At 34.6% G+C, this 18,271-nt stretch overlaps 4 protein-coding genes across 6 annotated transcripts; all 4 read right to left on the bottom strand.

Annotated features, from left to right (window-relative positions):
- Positions 1-1,550: 1,550 nt before the first annotated feature.
- Positions 1,551-3,947, bottom strand: LOC137810424 (Nucleic acid-binding, OB-fold-like protein). Of its 2 annotated transcripts, XM_068611666.2 has the most exons (4): positions 3,809-3,919; positions 2,685-2,801; positions 2,434-2,513; positions 1,551-2,123 (listed from the first exon to the last, which is right to left on the bottom strand). In XM_068611666.2, the coding sequence occupies exon 4, from the start codon at positions 2,093-2,095 to the stop codon at positions 1,682-1,684; it is 414 nt and encodes a 137-aa protein (XP_068467767.1). In that variant the 5' UTR covers positions 2,096-2,123; positions 2,434-2,513; positions 2,685-2,801; positions 3,809-3,919; the 3' UTR covers positions 1,551-1,681. The 2 variants fall into 2 exon arrangements, with proteins under 2 accessions (XP_068467767.1, XP_068467766.1); XM_068611665.2 differs by lacking the exon at positions 2,685-2,801 and having other exon boundaries at positions 3,809-3,947.
- Positions 3,948-4,774: 827 nt separating this feature from the next.
- On the bottom strand, positions 4,775-7,043 carry LOC137810425 (ATP phosphoribosyltransferase regulatory subunit). Its single transcript, XM_068611667.1, has 4 exons — positions 6,792-7,043; positions 6,531-6,722; positions 6,378-6,443; positions 4,775-5,338 (listed from the first exon to the last, which is right to left on the bottom strand). The coding sequence occupies exons 1-4, from the start codon at positions 6,942-6,944 to the stop codon at positions 5,186-5,188; spliced, it is 564 nt and encodes a 187-aa protein (XP_068467768.1). The 5' UTR covers positions 6,945-7,043; the 3' UTR covers positions 4,775-5,185.
- An 895-nt stretch (positions 7,044-7,938) lies between these two features.
- EGY3 (ethylene-dependent gravitropism-deficient and yellow-green-like 3) lies at positions 7,939-11,870 on the bottom strand. 2 transcript variants are annotated; one of them, XM_068611668.2, is made up of 6 exons: positions 11,189-11,870; positions 10,773-10,970; positions 10,383-10,607; positions 9,420-9,658; positions 8,941-9,095; positions 7,939-8,426 (listed from the first exon to the last, which is right to left on the bottom strand). In XM_068611668.2, the coding sequence occupies exons 1-6, from the start codon at positions 11,717-11,719 to the stop codon at positions 8,071-8,073; spliced, it is 1,704 nt and encodes a 567-aa protein (XP_068467769.1). In that variant the 5' UTR covers positions 11,720-11,870; the 3' UTR covers positions 7,939-8,070. The 2 variants fall into 2 exon arrangements, 1 of the variants encoding a protein (XP_068467769.1); XR_016519011.1 differs by lacking the exon at positions 9,420-9,658 and having other exon boundaries at positions 11,189-11,866.
- A 3,840-nt stretch (positions 11,871-15,710) lies between these two features.
- LOC137810447 (uncharacterized) lies at positions 15,711-17,595 on the bottom strand. Its single transcript, XM_068611693.2, has 3 exons — positions 16,704-17,595; positions 16,398-16,494; positions 15,711-16,299 (listed from the first exon to the last, which is right to left on the bottom strand). Exons 1-3 carry the CDS (start codon positions 17,169-17,171, stop codon positions 15,845-15,847), a joined length of 1,020 nt encoding a protein of 339 aa, XP_068467794.1. The 5' UTR covers positions 17,172-17,595; the 3' UTR covers positions 15,711-15,844.
- Between the last annotated feature and the right edge of the window lie 676 nt (positions 17,596-18,271).

The following is an 18,271-nucleotide window of genomic DNA, read 5'->3' on the forward strand; positions in this document are numbered from 1 at the left end:
GTCTTTGCGCGTGGCTTATCCTCGCGAGCCAAGGCACCTTCGTTTTGCACCATCTGTGTGTACCCGAAAAGAAGTGAACAAAGGGGCGCCCTCGCGACCGTTTGCGCTCCGACGATCAAGTCAGCTGGCGAGAAACATCAAAGTGGCACACCTCTGTATCGGAGCACCGTGAATGAATGCTCTGAAGGTGGCCTAATAACTGAATACTGAATGCTGCCCTAATTGCCTGTGCGTACAATGGGCGCGCGAGCAAAACAACTAGGGTGTGTCAACTGAAAAACTCCCCCCTCGTCTCAAACCCCTCGAGCTCCTTTTAAATGTCTAAAGCATTCAAATCGTCTTAAAGCGCATTGGAAGCGTTTTAAAGCGCATTTAAGGCGCTTAAAAACGTTCTACATGTTTTAAAATGTTCAAAGCATTTAAAGCGTTTAAAGTGCTTTAAAACGTTCGAAACGTAAGATAAACAAGCGCGTACCTTAGCAAACTTTCAGGGCAACATGTACCCCTTAATGATTCGGTACTTACTGCCATGTGTTCTTCTGACTTGATCGCTATTCTCCGTGGAGGGCCTTTACAGCGTTGTAACCCAACTTAGGATAATCCATCGTGCAAGTCCTCCTTCTTGGAGTGCATCTGGCGCAAGGGGTGACTTTTTGGGTGCCAACTCATGTGCCCCAACCTCTAGTCACTTGTCCTGGGAGTGCATCTACCTTCCTCTCGCACCACGCACGTGGTTTGCCCCTGGGCGTGACCCTCTCATGGTTCGTATCTATCCCAGGGGCCTCCCAGAGGTGGCATGAGTACTTCACGAGTCAGGTTACTCCCTACTGGTACTAGAATTATGGCCTTGAAGTCACCTATTTCTTCTCTTTACTACTGCTCTAAGGTACCGAGGCTTTTCGTGGTGTCGTCCCCTCCACGGTCTTTCCTACCCCTGGGTATCGAGGGGTGACACCATCGATGTCTTATCTTGGCGACGTCTCATCTTGGCGACGCCTCATCTTGACAACGCCTCATCTTGGCGACGCCTACACCTAGCGACTTCTACACCAGGCGATGCCTTAAGCGGTCAACTTGTTGACTATCTCCCTTTGGGTCCCTTGAGGGGTTCCACCATATGTTGACTTTGACTTCGACTTTGGTCAACGCTCGGGGACGGTACAGAATACATAATTCTTATGAGAAGATGCATAACATATCACTAAAGATGTTTATTGCCATGAAAAATTAAATCATTCAAGACACTTCTAGTTTTATTTATTCTTTATCGAAAAATTAGTTTACGTGTTCCACATGGATTAATTAAGAACATGAGTATAATGATTTTTGCTTGGAATTTTCTGCGTTTAAGGACGCTATAGAATGAGTAATACCCACATAATATCTGCATTCAAGCTGCACAACTTCTTAAAAATTCTGAACTAGTGTGACTGACGGATTGTATTTTCAGGAACTTCATTGAAAATGTCCTTTTGATGCCGTTGTCAGCAATTTTTCATCTAAAAAATGTCTTCCATTCCATAACATCAACCACCAAATGATAAAATAAATACAAAAAAGAAGACTGTCCTCTTATCATAATAAACAGAAGTACTTAAATAAAAGCCATTTTTTTTAATCTAAAACATGTTGAAGATCTTAGTCTGAAAAAATTGTGTCAAGTATAGAAGAGCACATCCCTCTAAGGAATTGGTGGGAAGATGCGTGACTGGGGAGATATTGCATAGTCCTGGATATAATTTTTAGAATTACTTGGGTCAGGGATCCAATGAATCTCACTCATGTTTGGTATCTCAACATAGGACATGGTAAACTCTCCTCTCTTCTCTAGCTTCCCTCTCTTGCCTGCTCTGAGTACAAGATTACCATGCTGGTAGGAAAAAATTCCTTTGCTCAAATGAATTATGTCACCTGAATCAAAAGCATCACATTCATCTCCCCAAAGCTGAAGATGAACTGCTGCAGTCTCATCAGCTACAAGAGTCAAGCATTTCCTATTCTTCCCTTCTAGTGTTGTGTTGCCTTTCTCCAAAAGTATAAACTTAGTGTCTATGTTGTTCTGAGCTGCAGGCATAATGTCTTTGAGAAGAACCATCACTGGTGTGTTCCTCCAAGAACCTCCACTTCATTTAATACATACATGTCATGAAAATAGCTTTTGGTTTAGAATGGAAAAAATCAATCAGCAATAAAAGTCAGCACCAGTGTAGTACTGCTTCTACACACAAAAAGGTTTTCAAAGAAAATTTAGAAATATGATTTTTTATTCAAATCAAAATGCAGTAATCTCATTTCCTCCCCACATAGCACTAAGGAGATAGAATGTTACATGTGCAACTGTTATCTAACTGTTGAAATGACTATGTTAACATTGAAGAAGATGCAAAAGCAGAAGCATATTAGGAAATGCAGTAGAGGTGGAAGGACGCTGACCTGATGAAGTAGGCCTTTGTGGCTCTGTAATTTTGGCGAACACACAGCCACTAACACCCAATCCAACTTCCCCTTCTTCCCTGCATAAGGCCAAAAGAATGGGTTAGGTTAGGTTAGGTTACGATTGATTGAAGAAGACCATAGGAACAATAACTCACGCTAGGGTTTTTTATTATATAGAAAGGGAACAAATTTTATCATTTGAAATAAACAGAGATAGAAGAAGAAATGTCAATAACTCATTCCAATACCTCACGCCTTCAGTATGCATTCTGTTTTGTGCACCCTACCCTCATTCAAGCTCCTTCTCACTATGCTCAATCCAAAACTTGTTCCAATAAAAGGAAACTTTTTCTTCTATTTATTTCCTTTTTATAAAAAAGGCAAAATAAATTTAACAGAAGGATAAAATTAAAAATAAGCAAAATCTTTTTTCACTTTAAGAGATAACTGTTTTTTTTATCTGAGATAATAATGGTAATTTTAAATACAGAATTTATTTTTAAATGAAATTTACCCATAAACAAAATTAAACTTATCATATAAACTAAAGTTAACTATATCAATCCTAGAGCCTAGGGTATTTGGGTTACTATATCATTAAACTACCTTCCATTGCAGAATACTGATTGCAAGTAATCACAAGCATTCTAAAAATGGAGACTATGTCATCAACATTAAACACGATGAACTATAATAACCCACATCCAAAAATTTCTAACATCAAAAGACCATGGCTAAACCAGATAAATCTAATTCGACAATGTCTCCCTCCCATATTCTTCGAAGTAAAAGGCAGTTCCAATTAACAATTCAAATAACAGATAAACTCATCTATGTCTCTATAATTCCCCTGAACCATACTTTACATATTCGCTATGCTCTGCACTGTTACAGAAGAGCTACATGTATTATTTACGCACTTGCAATAAATCCATCCAACATATAGACAAACAAAACAGACATGAAAGCTCTTGCTCCAGATTTCACCGTCATAAATGTTAGCTTCTCCAAATGCAGAAGCACTTTTATCAGAGCATGCTACAAATATTCAAGAAACGTAGTTCATACTTACACAAAAATGACCTAACTATTGTCCACGTTTTTGCATGCATAACTAACCTGATAACGTAAACCGTGAACCAAAAAATCACAGAGGAGTGTTGTGTACACTCACAAGTATTTATTATGCAATTCTAATTTTATTTTATCGGAACAGTGTCGCTAACTGGGAGAATGTAATAATGAGGAGTGAAGAATGAAAGGAATGTAGCGAAAACCTAACACTCAAATCATAAAAACTTTGAAACTAGAAGCATTCATATTCTGTGTGATGCACATGCATAAACAATTGGAGAGAAAGAGGTTAATTGACCTGTTCCGTTTCTACTGAGATGAAAATGAAGAAATCTGTGTCTCTTAGCTACCGCAATTTACACTGATCGAGGTTCTTCAATCTTCAGACCGCGAGTATATGAATTTCTTCCACCATATGATACGACGTCGTCCTTCACATTTTCTATTGATTTAGAAATACTGATAAAATGTAAAAGCCTTATGCAATGTCTTCCCCGTTAAGGTACACAAAATTAGTTATTATTTTTTTTTTTACACAACACTAAATTTTATAATTTAAAATATATTTATAATCATTACATCACTTATATATTTCAATAAATTTTTCTTTTTTCCTCACACATACATTTTAAAATATCTTATTTAAATATTCTCAACTTTCTTCACACTTTCGTCTCAAATCTTCGTACTATCACTCTTTTACGTCCTCATTTTTTCCTTCTAATTCAAAAGCATAACTATTTATGAACACTATTTAAAAAGTGTTGTCTTCTATGCCCGTAAATATCATTAATTTCAATGAAATTCTTAAAAAGTTAACTTTTATGTCTAATTCAACTACGAAAATTTGGCTGGGAAAGTGAAGTTTATACCCACATCATTCACAATACGTAGACTCTGAGTATACAAGGAGCCATTGGTTTGGCATAAGTTTACATTAAGATCCATAGGAGTGAAATAGGTTTCACAACCACAATCTTATTTCTTCCAAGATGTGCGTCCATTGCATACTTCTTGGAAATTGTATCACCATTCTTGGACCTTCACACTGTTATCCCCAATATTTAATTATTAAATATTTTACGAAACATTTAAAAAGAAGATAAAGTTATTAATTTTAAATTTTAAAAAATCAATTGAAGTTAAAATGATCTGGATAACCATCAATATCATTTTACAAGTTGTTCATTATTCATGAATCTAAAAGAATTTAATTTCTAGATTTGTATTATCTTAAAGATTTACTGAACTTGAGTGTAACATCTGGAAAAAAAAAGTCATAGTTTTACTGGCTATAACGCAGATACATGAATTTTCCTGCACTTCTTATACATTGGATATGAATTTTCTCAAGTGAGTCACCCTTTTCTTAACAGTAAAAAGGGTGAAAACATATTATAAGGAAAAAAATTGAATATATATGAATCATGAAAGAGCTCATAAAGTTAGCGAGTTACAAGTATTTCAAAGGAATCTTGTTCAGCAGCTTCCCGTGTTCTTTATTCTTTGCCAAATAAGAATTGCAGCAATGCATGCTTCCACTAGCAGTGTAAAGCTTTTTCTAGTATTATTTCCTTTATTCGACTTCCCCATCTTGATAAGGAGTAGTAATAATAATTCCTAATTGAGATTTGTTTGTGCTCAAAATCAAAATGAGTAAATGTAAATGAACTGCTCAAGTCACGGGCTGCCCACCATTCCAAGCATGGTGCATATATAGTTGATCCATTTCTTGGTGTCGACTTTCATGCAAAAAGCTAACACCAGACCATATTCCACGGATTAATAAGATGCTCACAAACACTACACTTCCAAGCGTGCATAACACCTGCATTGAATTATACATCAGTACCAAAATGTTTAAGGTATACAACAAGTTCAAAAGATATAGGTACAGATATTCCGGGTACTGCAAAGCTAAAAGTCTGAGAGTTCAGAACAAGAATGCATCTATTTTTCACTCCCTGCTCCATGGCAAATATCAACTGGAAAAATCATCACCCGTATATTGTAAGGAAGTTTAACTACTTATTCATCCTCGTACTTGAACATTTTTTATGTTTTAATCTATACACTTAGAAATTACTCGTTTTACTACTCTGATATACACTTTTTTTTAATTCGTTTTAGTCTTTACACAGTCGAAAACAGATTAAAAACAATGTCTATGAATTGAAACTTTAGATGTTCAAATTTAAACAAAGATCATGCAAATAATGGAGCAAACAAGTAGTTAAACCTTTTAATAAATACTGCCTTTGCAGATATATCTGAACCATAGGCGACCCACCTACGCGCCTTGTCATTTTTCCTATAAAGAAAACTCTTCCAAAACAGGACATGATTCATTTGTTGCTTTAAGACCATGTCATTGGTTTTAGAGTGATGATACATTAGCACCACACACAGTGCCAAACATTCACTTCACATACCAAAAAGTTTTTTACGTGTCAACAAAATCTTTTCCTTGGTTTTAATCAAGGAAACAGCCTTTCCACAGTGGCACAAGGCTGCATAAGACCCTACTCAGACGAACCCCGTGAACTAAGACACCCCTCTATCGTTAGCGAATTCTCATGTTCTATGATGCTCTGAAAAGTAGTAGCCTAGAGAGTATGTAGAACCATTTTCCACTCAGTAACAAAAAGCTTGGAAAACAAAGGTCGAAAACAGCTAAACAAGTTGAACTCACTAAATGCTATCGTATAGAATGTCAAAATCTCATGAACTAAAATAATGCAGGTGTCCACAATCCACAATCATTGTTGAATACCCAAAAAGAAAGATGCCTTCCTAAGCAGAAAATATGTCAAAAGTAATGATCTTAACAATGTTAATGCGAATTATAAATAAATGAAAAACGGTACCTGAAGAAACGCCTTCAAAATCCACAGGAAGGCCAGCAACAGTGTCCCATTCACAGAAAATCCGATCTGTGTTAAAAGAGATGTTAAATTTCAACCCCTAAAAAATGCAGAATTGCAATAGAAGTGGCAGAAGAAGAGATTAGGTAGCCGAACCAAATGGGTGGAGATGGGGAAAGGGAGAACGGATCGAACTGCTTTTCGTGTTCTCTTCGACACCTTCTTGAAGACATTCTGAACGAACCTCACCAGTAGATCCAGACTCCGATCCTCGTCGTTTTCATCGTCATCGTCGTCGCTGTTTGGATGCACCCACTTGCGAGGATCATGGACCAAAGTCCTGCGACTCTGAAGCAAATTGAACTGTAATCACAAAGAAGAGAACAGAAAGGAAAATGGAATTGTCGAAAAAGGCACCTTTGATTGAGAGAAGCTGGAGACCCGTTGACTAGGAATGTAATCGTGGTGAGTGCAGAGGGCGTTGGGGAAAGGACGAAGGTGAGAATTAGGGGTAAAAGAGCTAAATAACGGAAGACCAGCAGATTTAACCGTCACTGCTGAGAATAACATAATTAACTTCACCCCTCAACTCTAATAATAACAATCACAACAAACTACAGTGATTCTCCTTCTATTTATATATACAGGTTGAGTGCGAATGTTTCAAGTAAAGCATCTCTTAGTCCAAAACTTTTCTTCTTACACCTCTAGCTCATGACATCAAGTATCTCTCATATCTTATTCAAACAAAAACTGCTCCAATCCAATAATAACAATTATGAAGTTTTAAGTAATTTTTACATTGAATTTTAAAACAAATTCAATCTTATTTTAAACCAAATTCAATCTTATAAAACTGTATATAAAAAACTGTATATAAAATATGGTAAGGTCCCGATCACTTAAGTACGCTATTATGATCTGATTAGTTTAAAAAGTTATATACTTAATTTGACCCAAAACGATAATAAATTCAAAAGTCGGCTCAATTATGTGTTAAGGAATCAACCTAAACAATTGGCAAAATAAAAATATATTACAAAGGCAGTAAAAAATATAAAAACAACTAAAAATATCACCGAATCAATTAAGCATATGTATTTATATTCTAAATGAAAATAAACAAGATAATACTCAGCCCACATCTCTAAAATAAGGGAATATATTAAGAGAATATTTTTATGATTGTTAACTCTAGAGGAAGGATCTAATAAAAGAACTTTAGAGATCAGATATCAAAGGTAATACAGTACTCATAATTATATGTTGACTTGATCATCGAAGTCTTGTGAGTGAGTATACTCATAATTATATGTTGACTTGATCATCGAAGTCTTGTGAACAGGTTTTAATTTTCCTCACCACGTAGAAAAGAAAGGTTGGTCCAAAATCCACCAACAAAACCCGATCCAAGTCAGCCGACGAGAACAAATATCATTATCTCTAATCGATATGGAATCTTCAACTATCAATAGAAGAATTAGGAGTATTTTTCTCGGATGATGATGGAAACGCTTTCTAGGAGCTCGTGATTTGCAATTCAACGTTTAAATGGCAGCTATAATTACAATTACAATGAGCCATCTTGAATTCTTGATTATGATTACATGACAAAGAAACACAGTTCTATCTTCTCGAGAATATGTAAAATGAAAATGACACTATAATTACGTATAAATACATACAAGTATTACATTTAGATGTCACCCCTGAAAAATGGAGCACTGAGGAATGAAGAGGAGAATGTGCCTCCACCATTAGGGAAAAGTGTGAGGAAACATATGAGGCCAAGGATGATGCCCCAAGCGTATCTGCTTTCCCCTAGAGGGCTGATCTCGTCTTTCGCTGGTATTTCCTCTCCACCCCGAAAAAAGGTTGCAAACAATCCCCATGCCAGACACAGAACACTACCACTGAGGCCACCAACACCCAGCAACAGTGAAGTGCCAAAAGATAAGAGTGTGGCAGTGTTTCTGCCAAACATGGCTTGAGCAATGCGACCACCTTCTAGCCTCCCGCATGGCAACAAGTTCAGAGAAGTCACCACCATCCCTGCATAACCATCAAATTCAATTATTATAAATGTAATGGTTAACAAAGATAATGAATGTCTTGTTCCGTTTTGTTTCACTTAATATATTTTCCTTTTTTAGTATTTTATTCTCTTTATTTTGATGGCTATTTTTTATTCCACAAAACCAACACAACCACCACAAATATGTCATTGTAATTCACCTATAACTTCAAACCAACGCAAAGGGATCAAATTTGTCAAAGCAAAACTTGTAAAAACTCAATGGTGGGCATCTAACGCGCTCTAGATATAGTAAGATTACAAATAATTGCTCCTTTCCCTAGAAGTATAAGTTTATTAACCATGTTCATGACGTTAAGTAATTTTAGCAAATGCCATTTAGCCTGCAACAAAGTGAGCTTCAGTCAAACAAGTAGCCTGAACATTATAAAATCTTGGATCTTAGGTCGTAAAGAATGTAGAGTTGCATTGTTTATTGAAAAATTATTGTCAAAAAGGAGGTTTTAAAGACAGAAATCTCAACAAACCCACCTAAAAGCCCAGCAAATGCAAGCGGATCAACAGGAACTCCAACACCTTCCACTGCATAAGGTAATACGTTTCCAAGATCATCTGTGTAAGGTCCAATAACGTATTGGATGAAAGAAAGCAAAGGGTTGTTATAGAAAAATTGAGGCCGTATGTACCTGAAAATAAACAGGAAGTTATTATCATGAGAAGTTTAGGGTTTAGGATTTACTATTGAGAACAGACAACGATTTCTGTTGTGCTTGCTCCCCATATTATATTATTATTGTCGTAAATTTTAATGTATAGAACTTACATTCCCAATGCTATAACCCCAATATACTCCATAATACATTTCATAACATGTATCTCTAGTCCATGTATTATAGGCCTTTAAATAAAGATATTGGGTAGATCATAAGTTTATGGTTCTGGCAAACAATGTTCTCTTAAATTTAAGTTTCCTTTCGTTTTCTAGAGAAGGTATTATATACAGCACTCACAATGCATTATCACCCCCATTAAAGCTTCCATCAGCCACAAACGCAGCAATAGCAAGCAGTAGTGAAGTTAAATATGCACTAGCAGTACGGGCTACAGGAATGTCAAAAAGAGCTTTCTTGTTTGGGAGGAGAGATTCATAATTATTCATCACTCCTAAGCACCCTGTCCAATTCGATGGCACCAGGAAGGAAGGACTAAGCTTAACACCATAACGGGCTGCTGTTACCCTGGTGGTTATCTACATAATGAAAAGGATACAGTCAGTCAGCCAAGGAATGAATTGAATGTCAAAGATGGCCAGATAAAACTCCAACATAATTTGCATGAATACAATGGCCGATCATTCAGAAATTTTCTCTTTAGCTCAATTGAAGGTTTGGTCTTTGATTTCCTCTAAAATCATCTGTTTGTTTTTCTTATTCTGATTGATGTTTTGAATCTATAATTTGTCTAAACTCGTTTTAACTTTGGTTTTAGCTTGTTGGTTTCTGGTTTTATAGTAGTTTGGTTTGGATGACTTTTAAGTAGTTTGGTTAGTTTTTTGTTGGCTGGTTGTTTTTGGTAAGTTGTTAAGGGTTGAATAATCTTTGAAGTGATCCATATTTATTTATTCATTATTGTTGATAAAAAAAAATTGCATGAATACACAAATGTACCGGTCTGGTGTTGGAATTGTCTGTTTAACCACTGAAATCATCAAAAAGAGGAACTAGTGAGCTACTGTCACAATGTTCCTTGCAGATAATACTGTCTATGGCGTAAACTACAACACCATGTGGCAAGAAAACTTTCTCAAATTTTCTTTAGGCTTTTTGTGTGAGTTTCTTGCTTATAAATAGATAAACAAGCTACTTATCAGTTAGAGGATTATCAGTAAGGGCATAGTAAGTCATAATCAGAACATGATATAAATGTGTGGAATAAACTACCACGTTTGGTGGAAATTCTGAAATATAGCATACCTCTGAAACTCCCAGAATAAATAAGAAGCCACCAAATAGAGGCACAACATTAGCCAGATAGTCATCGAATGTAGCATCAGGTTTAAGGAAGAAGCCACTCATCAAAGCAACTGTTCCAAAGGTAGTAACAGCTAATAAAATTGCACTAAAATAGCCCAAAGGAGTACTCAGTTTAGTAGACTCAAATTGGAGATCCATTTCTGCTTTGGGTTGCACCACACAAGCCTGAAACAATGCCCATGACTTTTATCTATCAGTTGGTCCTCTAGCAAAGCAACTTTACAGCCTTTTCTTTATGATACGCGCAAGTGAAACTAAAGAACATGCAAAGCCAGAACGAAGAAACCAAGAATTTAAAAACATTGAAATAAACGATGGGAAGGTAAGTACCTGTTTGGTAATGTCATTTGCTTCTTCTTCCATGAACCAGACCACCACATCTCGTCCTGCTGCATCAGAGAGCTTTTTCTCCAACTTGGGAATGACCTCATCGATGGGTTTCCTCAAATTGCCAATGAAAATGCCCCCATCTCCAAATCTTCGAACATCGGTTGCAAAGAAGGTGTCAAACCCAAAGCAACTCTTTAACTGCATAACGCCAAATTACACTAAATTTAATTAGTAGGTAGTCATCATTCAAGTCCAGGTAATAGCATAATAGAGCAGCTATGAGACTTTAACACTCCTCATAAATGGTCACCAACACGATACTCGTATAATATGTGTCCAATTCAAAAAATATTCTGAAAATTCTAGTATGAATCTAACACATGAAACAGATACGAATTAGTGAGTGATGGGGTGACCTGGTTAAGATCAAGAGCCTTGAAAGTTTGCTCAGCCTTTTGCAGCCTCTCCTTCTCCCTGAGCAAGTTGTCACGCACTAAGGTGTTGAAAAGGCCCAAAAGGGGGTTAGAGTTGGTGGTTTCCCTGTCAAGTTGTTTGAGCTTTCTATCAGCCCTCTTCTTCTCAAGCTTTATGGCGGCCTCGATGGAAGGGTTGCCCATGAACTTCTTAAACTCCTCGTCGCTCTTCCAGTCCATTTCCTGTTGGGTGTCAGAATCAGAATCAGAGTGAGAACCAGAATCATGGTCGACGTCGTTTTCTGGAGCAACGGCAACCGTGGCAGTGGAGGAGGAGTCAGTTTGTTGGTCGTCTTTGTGGGAGGAGGTAGCGCAGGTGAGGGAAGTGCGTTTGGAGCAGAAAGAAAAAGAGAGACGGGTGTGGATGTTGGAATGTAGAGGGAAAGTGCAGGTGGTTCTGCTGCTGGTGTTTGTGTTGGCGTTGAGAAGAGCAGTGAAAGAAAGAGCAGAAAGAGTTGGCATTGGCACTGCCATTGGAAAGGAAGAAAGGATAATTGCTGTGTGGGATGAAGATGATGATGAATATGTATGAGTAGAGTTATTGTGAGTAGTGAGTTGCAGAAGTTGATTCCAGAAGTGTGGAGAAGTGAAGTGACGAATTGAAAGTGAAAGAGAAGGCGACCCCACACTTCACTACTTCACTGCTTCTCTTCCTGATTTTGTAGGACACGACATCACACGCTGTCCTCGGAGAACATCCTCCTTCGGATACTGCCACCTGGTGCCTCATTTTGTCCTTTTCCCCCTTCTACCTTCAAAATGTAACATTCAAATTTTCAATTATGATAATGAATCACAATTTACATTTATGGAATTAATCATATTTATTTTTAGGAGCTTTAATTAAGTTAAATTCACTTGAGTATAGTATTTTTTTCTTTTTATTTTTTAAGTGATTTTTTAAGTGGTGGTAGTTGTTTGTATTGGTTGATACTAAATATCGGTAGCACATTTAGTTTTTGGAAAACTGGTTTTGCTCACTCTTGGTCTTATTACGTCCTATTTCTTTGATCTTTTGGTCTGAAAATTTTACCAGACATTCGTCATTGTGTGTATTGAGTTTTGGCTGAGATTTGAGACCCAGATTCGTCCCACAAGATTTTAAATAAATTTTTTATCCATCACTCTCAGAATTGAAAGGAAGGTTCGTTTGTGTGTGAAACTGTTTGATTTTTTTTCGTACGTGAATACTCACCCGCTTGACGTGAAATTTGTTGCGTTTTGTCCCAAATTAAGTCCAGATTCTTATGTGGAATTTCAAGAAAAAATTATTTCGGGACAATTTTTTTGAAATTTTGTGAAAAATCAAAGCTATCTTCTACCAAAATTTGTGAAATTTCGCCTACTTCATGCAATTTTATTCTGGGTCCATATTGCATTGAAAATTTTCGAAAAAATTCACACAAGTACATTTATATGTTGTTTGCATCTTGCTAAGGAGGCATGTCCATAAACAAATCACAAAAAAAAAGATAAAGTGAAGAAAAGCCAGGAAAATCGGATTTGTTCACTTTCGGTCTTGGTCTTACTACGCCCTATTCCTTGGGTCTTTTGGTCTCAAGGTTTTTCTAGACGTTCCTCATTCTATGTATTGAGTTTTGGCTGAGATTTGAGCCTCCCAGATTCGTCCCACAAGATTTTCAATAATTTTTTTATTAATCACTGTCACGGTTGAAAGGAAAGTTCGTTATTGTGTGAAACTGTTTGATTTTTTTCCTAAGTGAATACTCATCCGTTTGACCTAAAATTTTTCGCGTTTTGTCCTAAATTCAGTGCATATTCTTAAGTAAAATTTAAGAAAAAAATTATAAAAACAAATTTTTCAGAAATTTTGTAATTTTAATCAAATAGACACAGAGCAAGCCAAATGAAGGGAAGCTCTTAATTAAGATTTTGTACTTGTGGAACATAAATTATTTCAATATTTTATTATTTTTTGTTTAAACTTCACTTTCAAAGATTTAAATAATGTATTTGCAATGGATTTATTCTATTACAAACGGTCGTTTAAAATATAATTATTTTATTATTCTGAAAATGTTAAGAATTATTATGAAAGACATGTTACAATTTTTATTATAAGATCTTATAAAGAATTTAATTACAAATAATATATAAAAAGCACTGGTTAATATTTAAATTAAATAATTTATTCTTAAAGTACAGGTATAAAATACAAACTTTTAACTTGTTAGATTATAGGCATTTATTTTACATGAAATATATTAGAAGTTTTTCTCTTGGCGTTTTTAGTTTCTACACAGTCAATTATGAATTCCACTTAATTTCCAATAATCAACAGATGACAAATTCTCTCTTCACCATATCAATTTCAATATACACTCAATGTTCTATTGGAAATGACAAATAGACCCCTCCCTCCAAAATGATAAAAAAAATAAATAAAAAAAGTGTAAATAAAAATTACTTCCAAAATCTTTTATTCAGAAATATTGTAGATTTGGATTTTCGAAACACAACTTTTAATTTCAAATTTTTTTATCTAGAATGCATTTTTAATTTTATATTTCAATTTTTTTTTATTTGAAATGTATTTTTTAATTTTAAATTATATTTATTATTCTGAATTTTTAAATGCAGAATAAAGATAATTTTGAAATTTTAAAAAAAATGATAAGTTAATGTTAAAATTGATATCGTACACGAAGAAATGGGCTCTAATAGAAATGTTGAGTGAAGAGAAAAGTGAGAAGAGAAGGATGGGAAAGACATAGAAAGAGAATGAGAAAGAGAAAGAGAAGAAGCATAAGTATCTTCCATTCATTTTTTATATATCCCAAATAAATCATTCAACTTATTCATTATAAAAATATATAAACAAATCCAATCAAACCTATTCATTTAATTTTATGAATAATTGTAATTCATTTTTTATCTTTCAAATATTCAATGTATCATCTAATCAATTTTAATAAATTGAAATTAGTCCAACCTATATTTTGTATGATTAAATCTTTATGGAACTTTTTAATTTTAAAAAATTTAAAAATTATTTGAAAAATAAACTATAGTTAATTTTTAAATATATTACCTCGTTTCTATATAAGAAACACATGAAATATTTTTGCCTAAAATATAAGAAACCTATAACAACTTCAAATACATTGCTAAATTTTCTTTTATTCCATTAGGTTTTTATAAATAATGAGGCATTTACTAATTTCTCATGAAAGTATGGATTGGACTATACTGGTCAAATTGGGGGTCCTTAATAGTTGAAAAAAAATCATTAAACTGTGAATAATATCATTAAACATAAATACTACTAAAATGAATTAATTTATGGACTTATCTTCAATAAAAATTAAATATGTATTTTTTAATTAAAGCTAACTAATTTAACTATTTTTATTCGTTTTCAAGAGTTATATTTATTTTTTATACGTATAACCTGAGATAATATTACTATTTTAGATAAATTGAATTTTTTAAGAAAAAAATGCTAATAAATACGAAGCATAAAATGAATCAAATCCATAAGCATTTTTTATGGATGAAAACGGAATAATAATTTTGTTTAATCTATGAAAAATCCAAATTAAGATTTACCTTATTATTTATTTTCCTACTTTACACATTATCCAATTTAATAAAGAAGACAGTTGATCCATAGTACAATTTACCATTCCAGAATAGTCTCTTTCAAGTTAAATATTTAATAAAAAATATACATGGACAACTTTTTGCAGTATACAACTTTTTTTTTTCTTAAAATTTCAAATTTTACATAAAATGATAAAAATATTTTTTTTATATTATTAATAAGAAGTTGTATAATGAAGCATGTCAAGATATAATTGTCTTTTTTTATATAAATATACACGTAAGTTTGTTAAGACACTTCAATTCATTTATTTACTTTTGTAAAATTAGACTTTAAATCATTTGCACAGTTACAAATGTTCTTGCATTTTAATTACATTATTTCAATATTTTGTCCGTGAGTTAACTTACATATACAGATAGATCAACCAAATTTATTTTTTAAATAAAATTATTAACGGTGTAATGGCTAAAATATTCCTATTGGTGTGGTATATATATAATTTTGATGTTTGTATATGGTAGGAAAAAACACAAATCTCGTTAATGAATTTCGGACCAATTCAAATATTTTAATGATGAATTGAGATTTGGCAAGAGATACTATGTGGAGTCATGCACCTACATCATTTCATTTCATTCATATAAAGGCAAAAATGCATCTTTAGAAATCTAATTTCGTGTCCTTCACGAAGGTGTCAGTTATTATTAGAGTGATGATAGTTGAAAACTATATAATAAGTTAAGAGTACAATTATTTTTTACTATTCTAAATATCCTGAATTTAAAATTGTCATACTCTTATTGAATATCGTTGACGCTAAATGTACATAAAATATGGTTAGAACTGCAACCAGGGTCGGATTCAAGCTAAAAAATTGTGAAATATGTCTTCATTTGAACTAAATTCTGCAACGTGAATTTACAGCAACAGGGTAATCCTTATTCGAATGTTTGTTTATACATTCAACTAAGCCTGATTATGTAACCAAGCGAAGTACAGTTCCAGTGAACATGTTCATGGGCATGAGCTGTTTAAAATAAATCAATTATTTCACTAACAATGTCATCCGTGATTGAATCTCCTATTTCCATGTATATCTCCAAATTTATGATTTCGAAGCTTTTCCACTCTTCTGATATCACACACGACTCTGCATGAACCAGGTGCCTCATCTTTTTACCTTCTCTATATTCTTTCTGCAACACGTTAAAATGCTCATCTATCATACTCTCAAACCCCTCAGCTTCTGAAACTGCTTTGCTTGATACACTTTTACCTTCATTTCCATCAAACCCTCTGTCTTTTTTGTCAAAGCCCCTTCTGCATCTTCCGCACAAAGAACCCGTCTCAACCATCTCCTCTAGTTTCTCTTTTTTTGCACGTCTAAATTTCAAAATATTTGAGCTCGTCACTAGCTTTCTCACATAGTCTCTAACAAGTTTCTGAGACAAAGTTGGAACAGCATCTGAACTTTTTAAGTCACACACTGTTCCATCACAACCCAAATGTTGCAAGTTAAAAATTAAAGCAATGCAAACGTGTTAACACTTTCCTCCTTTCCTGATTTTAGTAAAAGTGTCGAACCTGCATTGGGTAATGGTGCTTTCCATTCTGGTCCTCTGCTACACGCCTGCTTATTCTCCTTTGAGCTTATCCAATATGGTTTTGTTCCTGCGTCTACCTGTTTAGCTTAATGAGTGAGTTTGCTTAATTTATACTGTAGACGGTAATGGAATTGTGGTTCATTGCATGTATACAATTATTATATACTATTACTAACAATAAGGTGATGCCAGCACGAATTTCCTTTTGTTTTTTACACACACTGTTATAACTAAAAATCTAAAATATAAATATTATATAACATCATTTTTATCATCTAATACTTACCTCTGATCTTTTCAATTTTGGGAGTGTGAATGTCTGAATCATACTTGTCGGCAAAACCTTGTGGTGAACCTCATTGTTAGTAAAATGATGAGACATAGGCAATGTTTTCGGTGAAGATGCTTGTTGAGTTGCTTGAGTGTGTGCTGTTAAATATTCATGCACATAATACAGGTCACTGTTGTGCTCTTCATCCCAGTTTGAGAACTCCTGACTGTCTTCTGTGGATAGTAGTGATCTTAGTATCACTGCAGCATGTAATAGCCGTTTCCTTATCTTGTGTAAATCATATTTGATTGACCATTTCAGATTCTTGGCTGAATAAAGGTGGTGAATGTTGGTACTTTCAGAGCTGAGGTTGTTGAACATGTAACTTCTTTCGATGAGGTAACTCTGCAGCGAAAAAGGCTCTTGGTGGTGTAGGAGATGATCTTTCAGCTGTTTTGTAGATTGTTGGTGGGAAGCATCCATTGAAAGGAGTACTGGAATAGGACCTTGTGAAGCAGAAAAGATGTGAATATGAATGATACTTTTTTGTGAAAGATGGGGAGCACGAATGGGCAGTGGAAGCTAATAGAACATGGTTGTTATGGAGGGAGGGAAGAGCGTGAGTGGGAGAATAAAGCAAGAGGTTGGTGGAGTGGGGAAGAGGCATTTAAGTATAGCAAATAGTTTATTTGACCGGGGAACCAGAAAGCTAAAGCTTGGTAACATAGCAATCAAATGGTGGTGCCAACATGTTTAATGTTTGCAATCTCTTGATTATTGCTTTGCTTTCTTGAGGCTCATGTGTTGCACAAATACCATAGGACATTCTAATTCCAATGGCTTTTCCTTATGTGAATCTTTAGGAGTTTGGTTTCGTACATGAGGAAGGCTCTATCATTCTGTCATGTCTCCCTGTCTATTTTGTTTTAGGAATGAGAATATTTTTGGACTATTATATAAAATGGAGCATGTGGGTGGGTGGGTCTTGCAATTGGCAATAGCCATATTACTTTAATCCTTTGGCCAAAGCAAAGCATGAGGAGTGAGATATATCAGGGGCCATCAGGTATAGCCATCCAATACATTGTTTTCTGAGTTGTTAAAAGGAGAATTTAGCCTTCAAAGGTGGGCAAAGTGGGTCTGTCCATTGTACAACAAGCAAGCTCACATCCTTTTGGAGTTTATAATTTTGTTAAGAATGATGATATGTTAATAATTATGCACCAAATTACAACTAAAGAAACAACTAAAATTGTATTGGTGAACATTTCCAATTTTGAATCACACTCATTTGCATTTACATCCCCAACTCCCTTATCTTTTCCCCTCTAATTCTGCCTTCTTGTGACTACCTTTCATCATAAGAAAAAGATAACCACCATCTTTATGTCTTCATCATTTCAGTTATACACATGTTAGTCCACCAGCAATGATTCATCACCACTGCTGCTTCTAACCTCTACAGTTGTACTGATAAAAATGTACTGATAAAAATACTGAGCTAAATAAAAGGACATCATTTGAATCATATACTAAAAGGTTAATAAAATTCATCTTTGTGAGTACTAAAATTAAAGTGATAG

The sequence above is a fragment of the Phaseolus vulgaris genome, chromosome 2, assembly GCF_051622355.1.
Source record: "Phaseolus vulgaris cultivar YP4 chromosome 2, ASM5162235v1, whole genome shotgun sequence".
Lineage (NCBI taxonomy): Eukaryota > Viridiplantae > Streptophyta > Magnoliopsida > Fabales > Fabaceae > Phaseolus > Phaseolus vulgaris.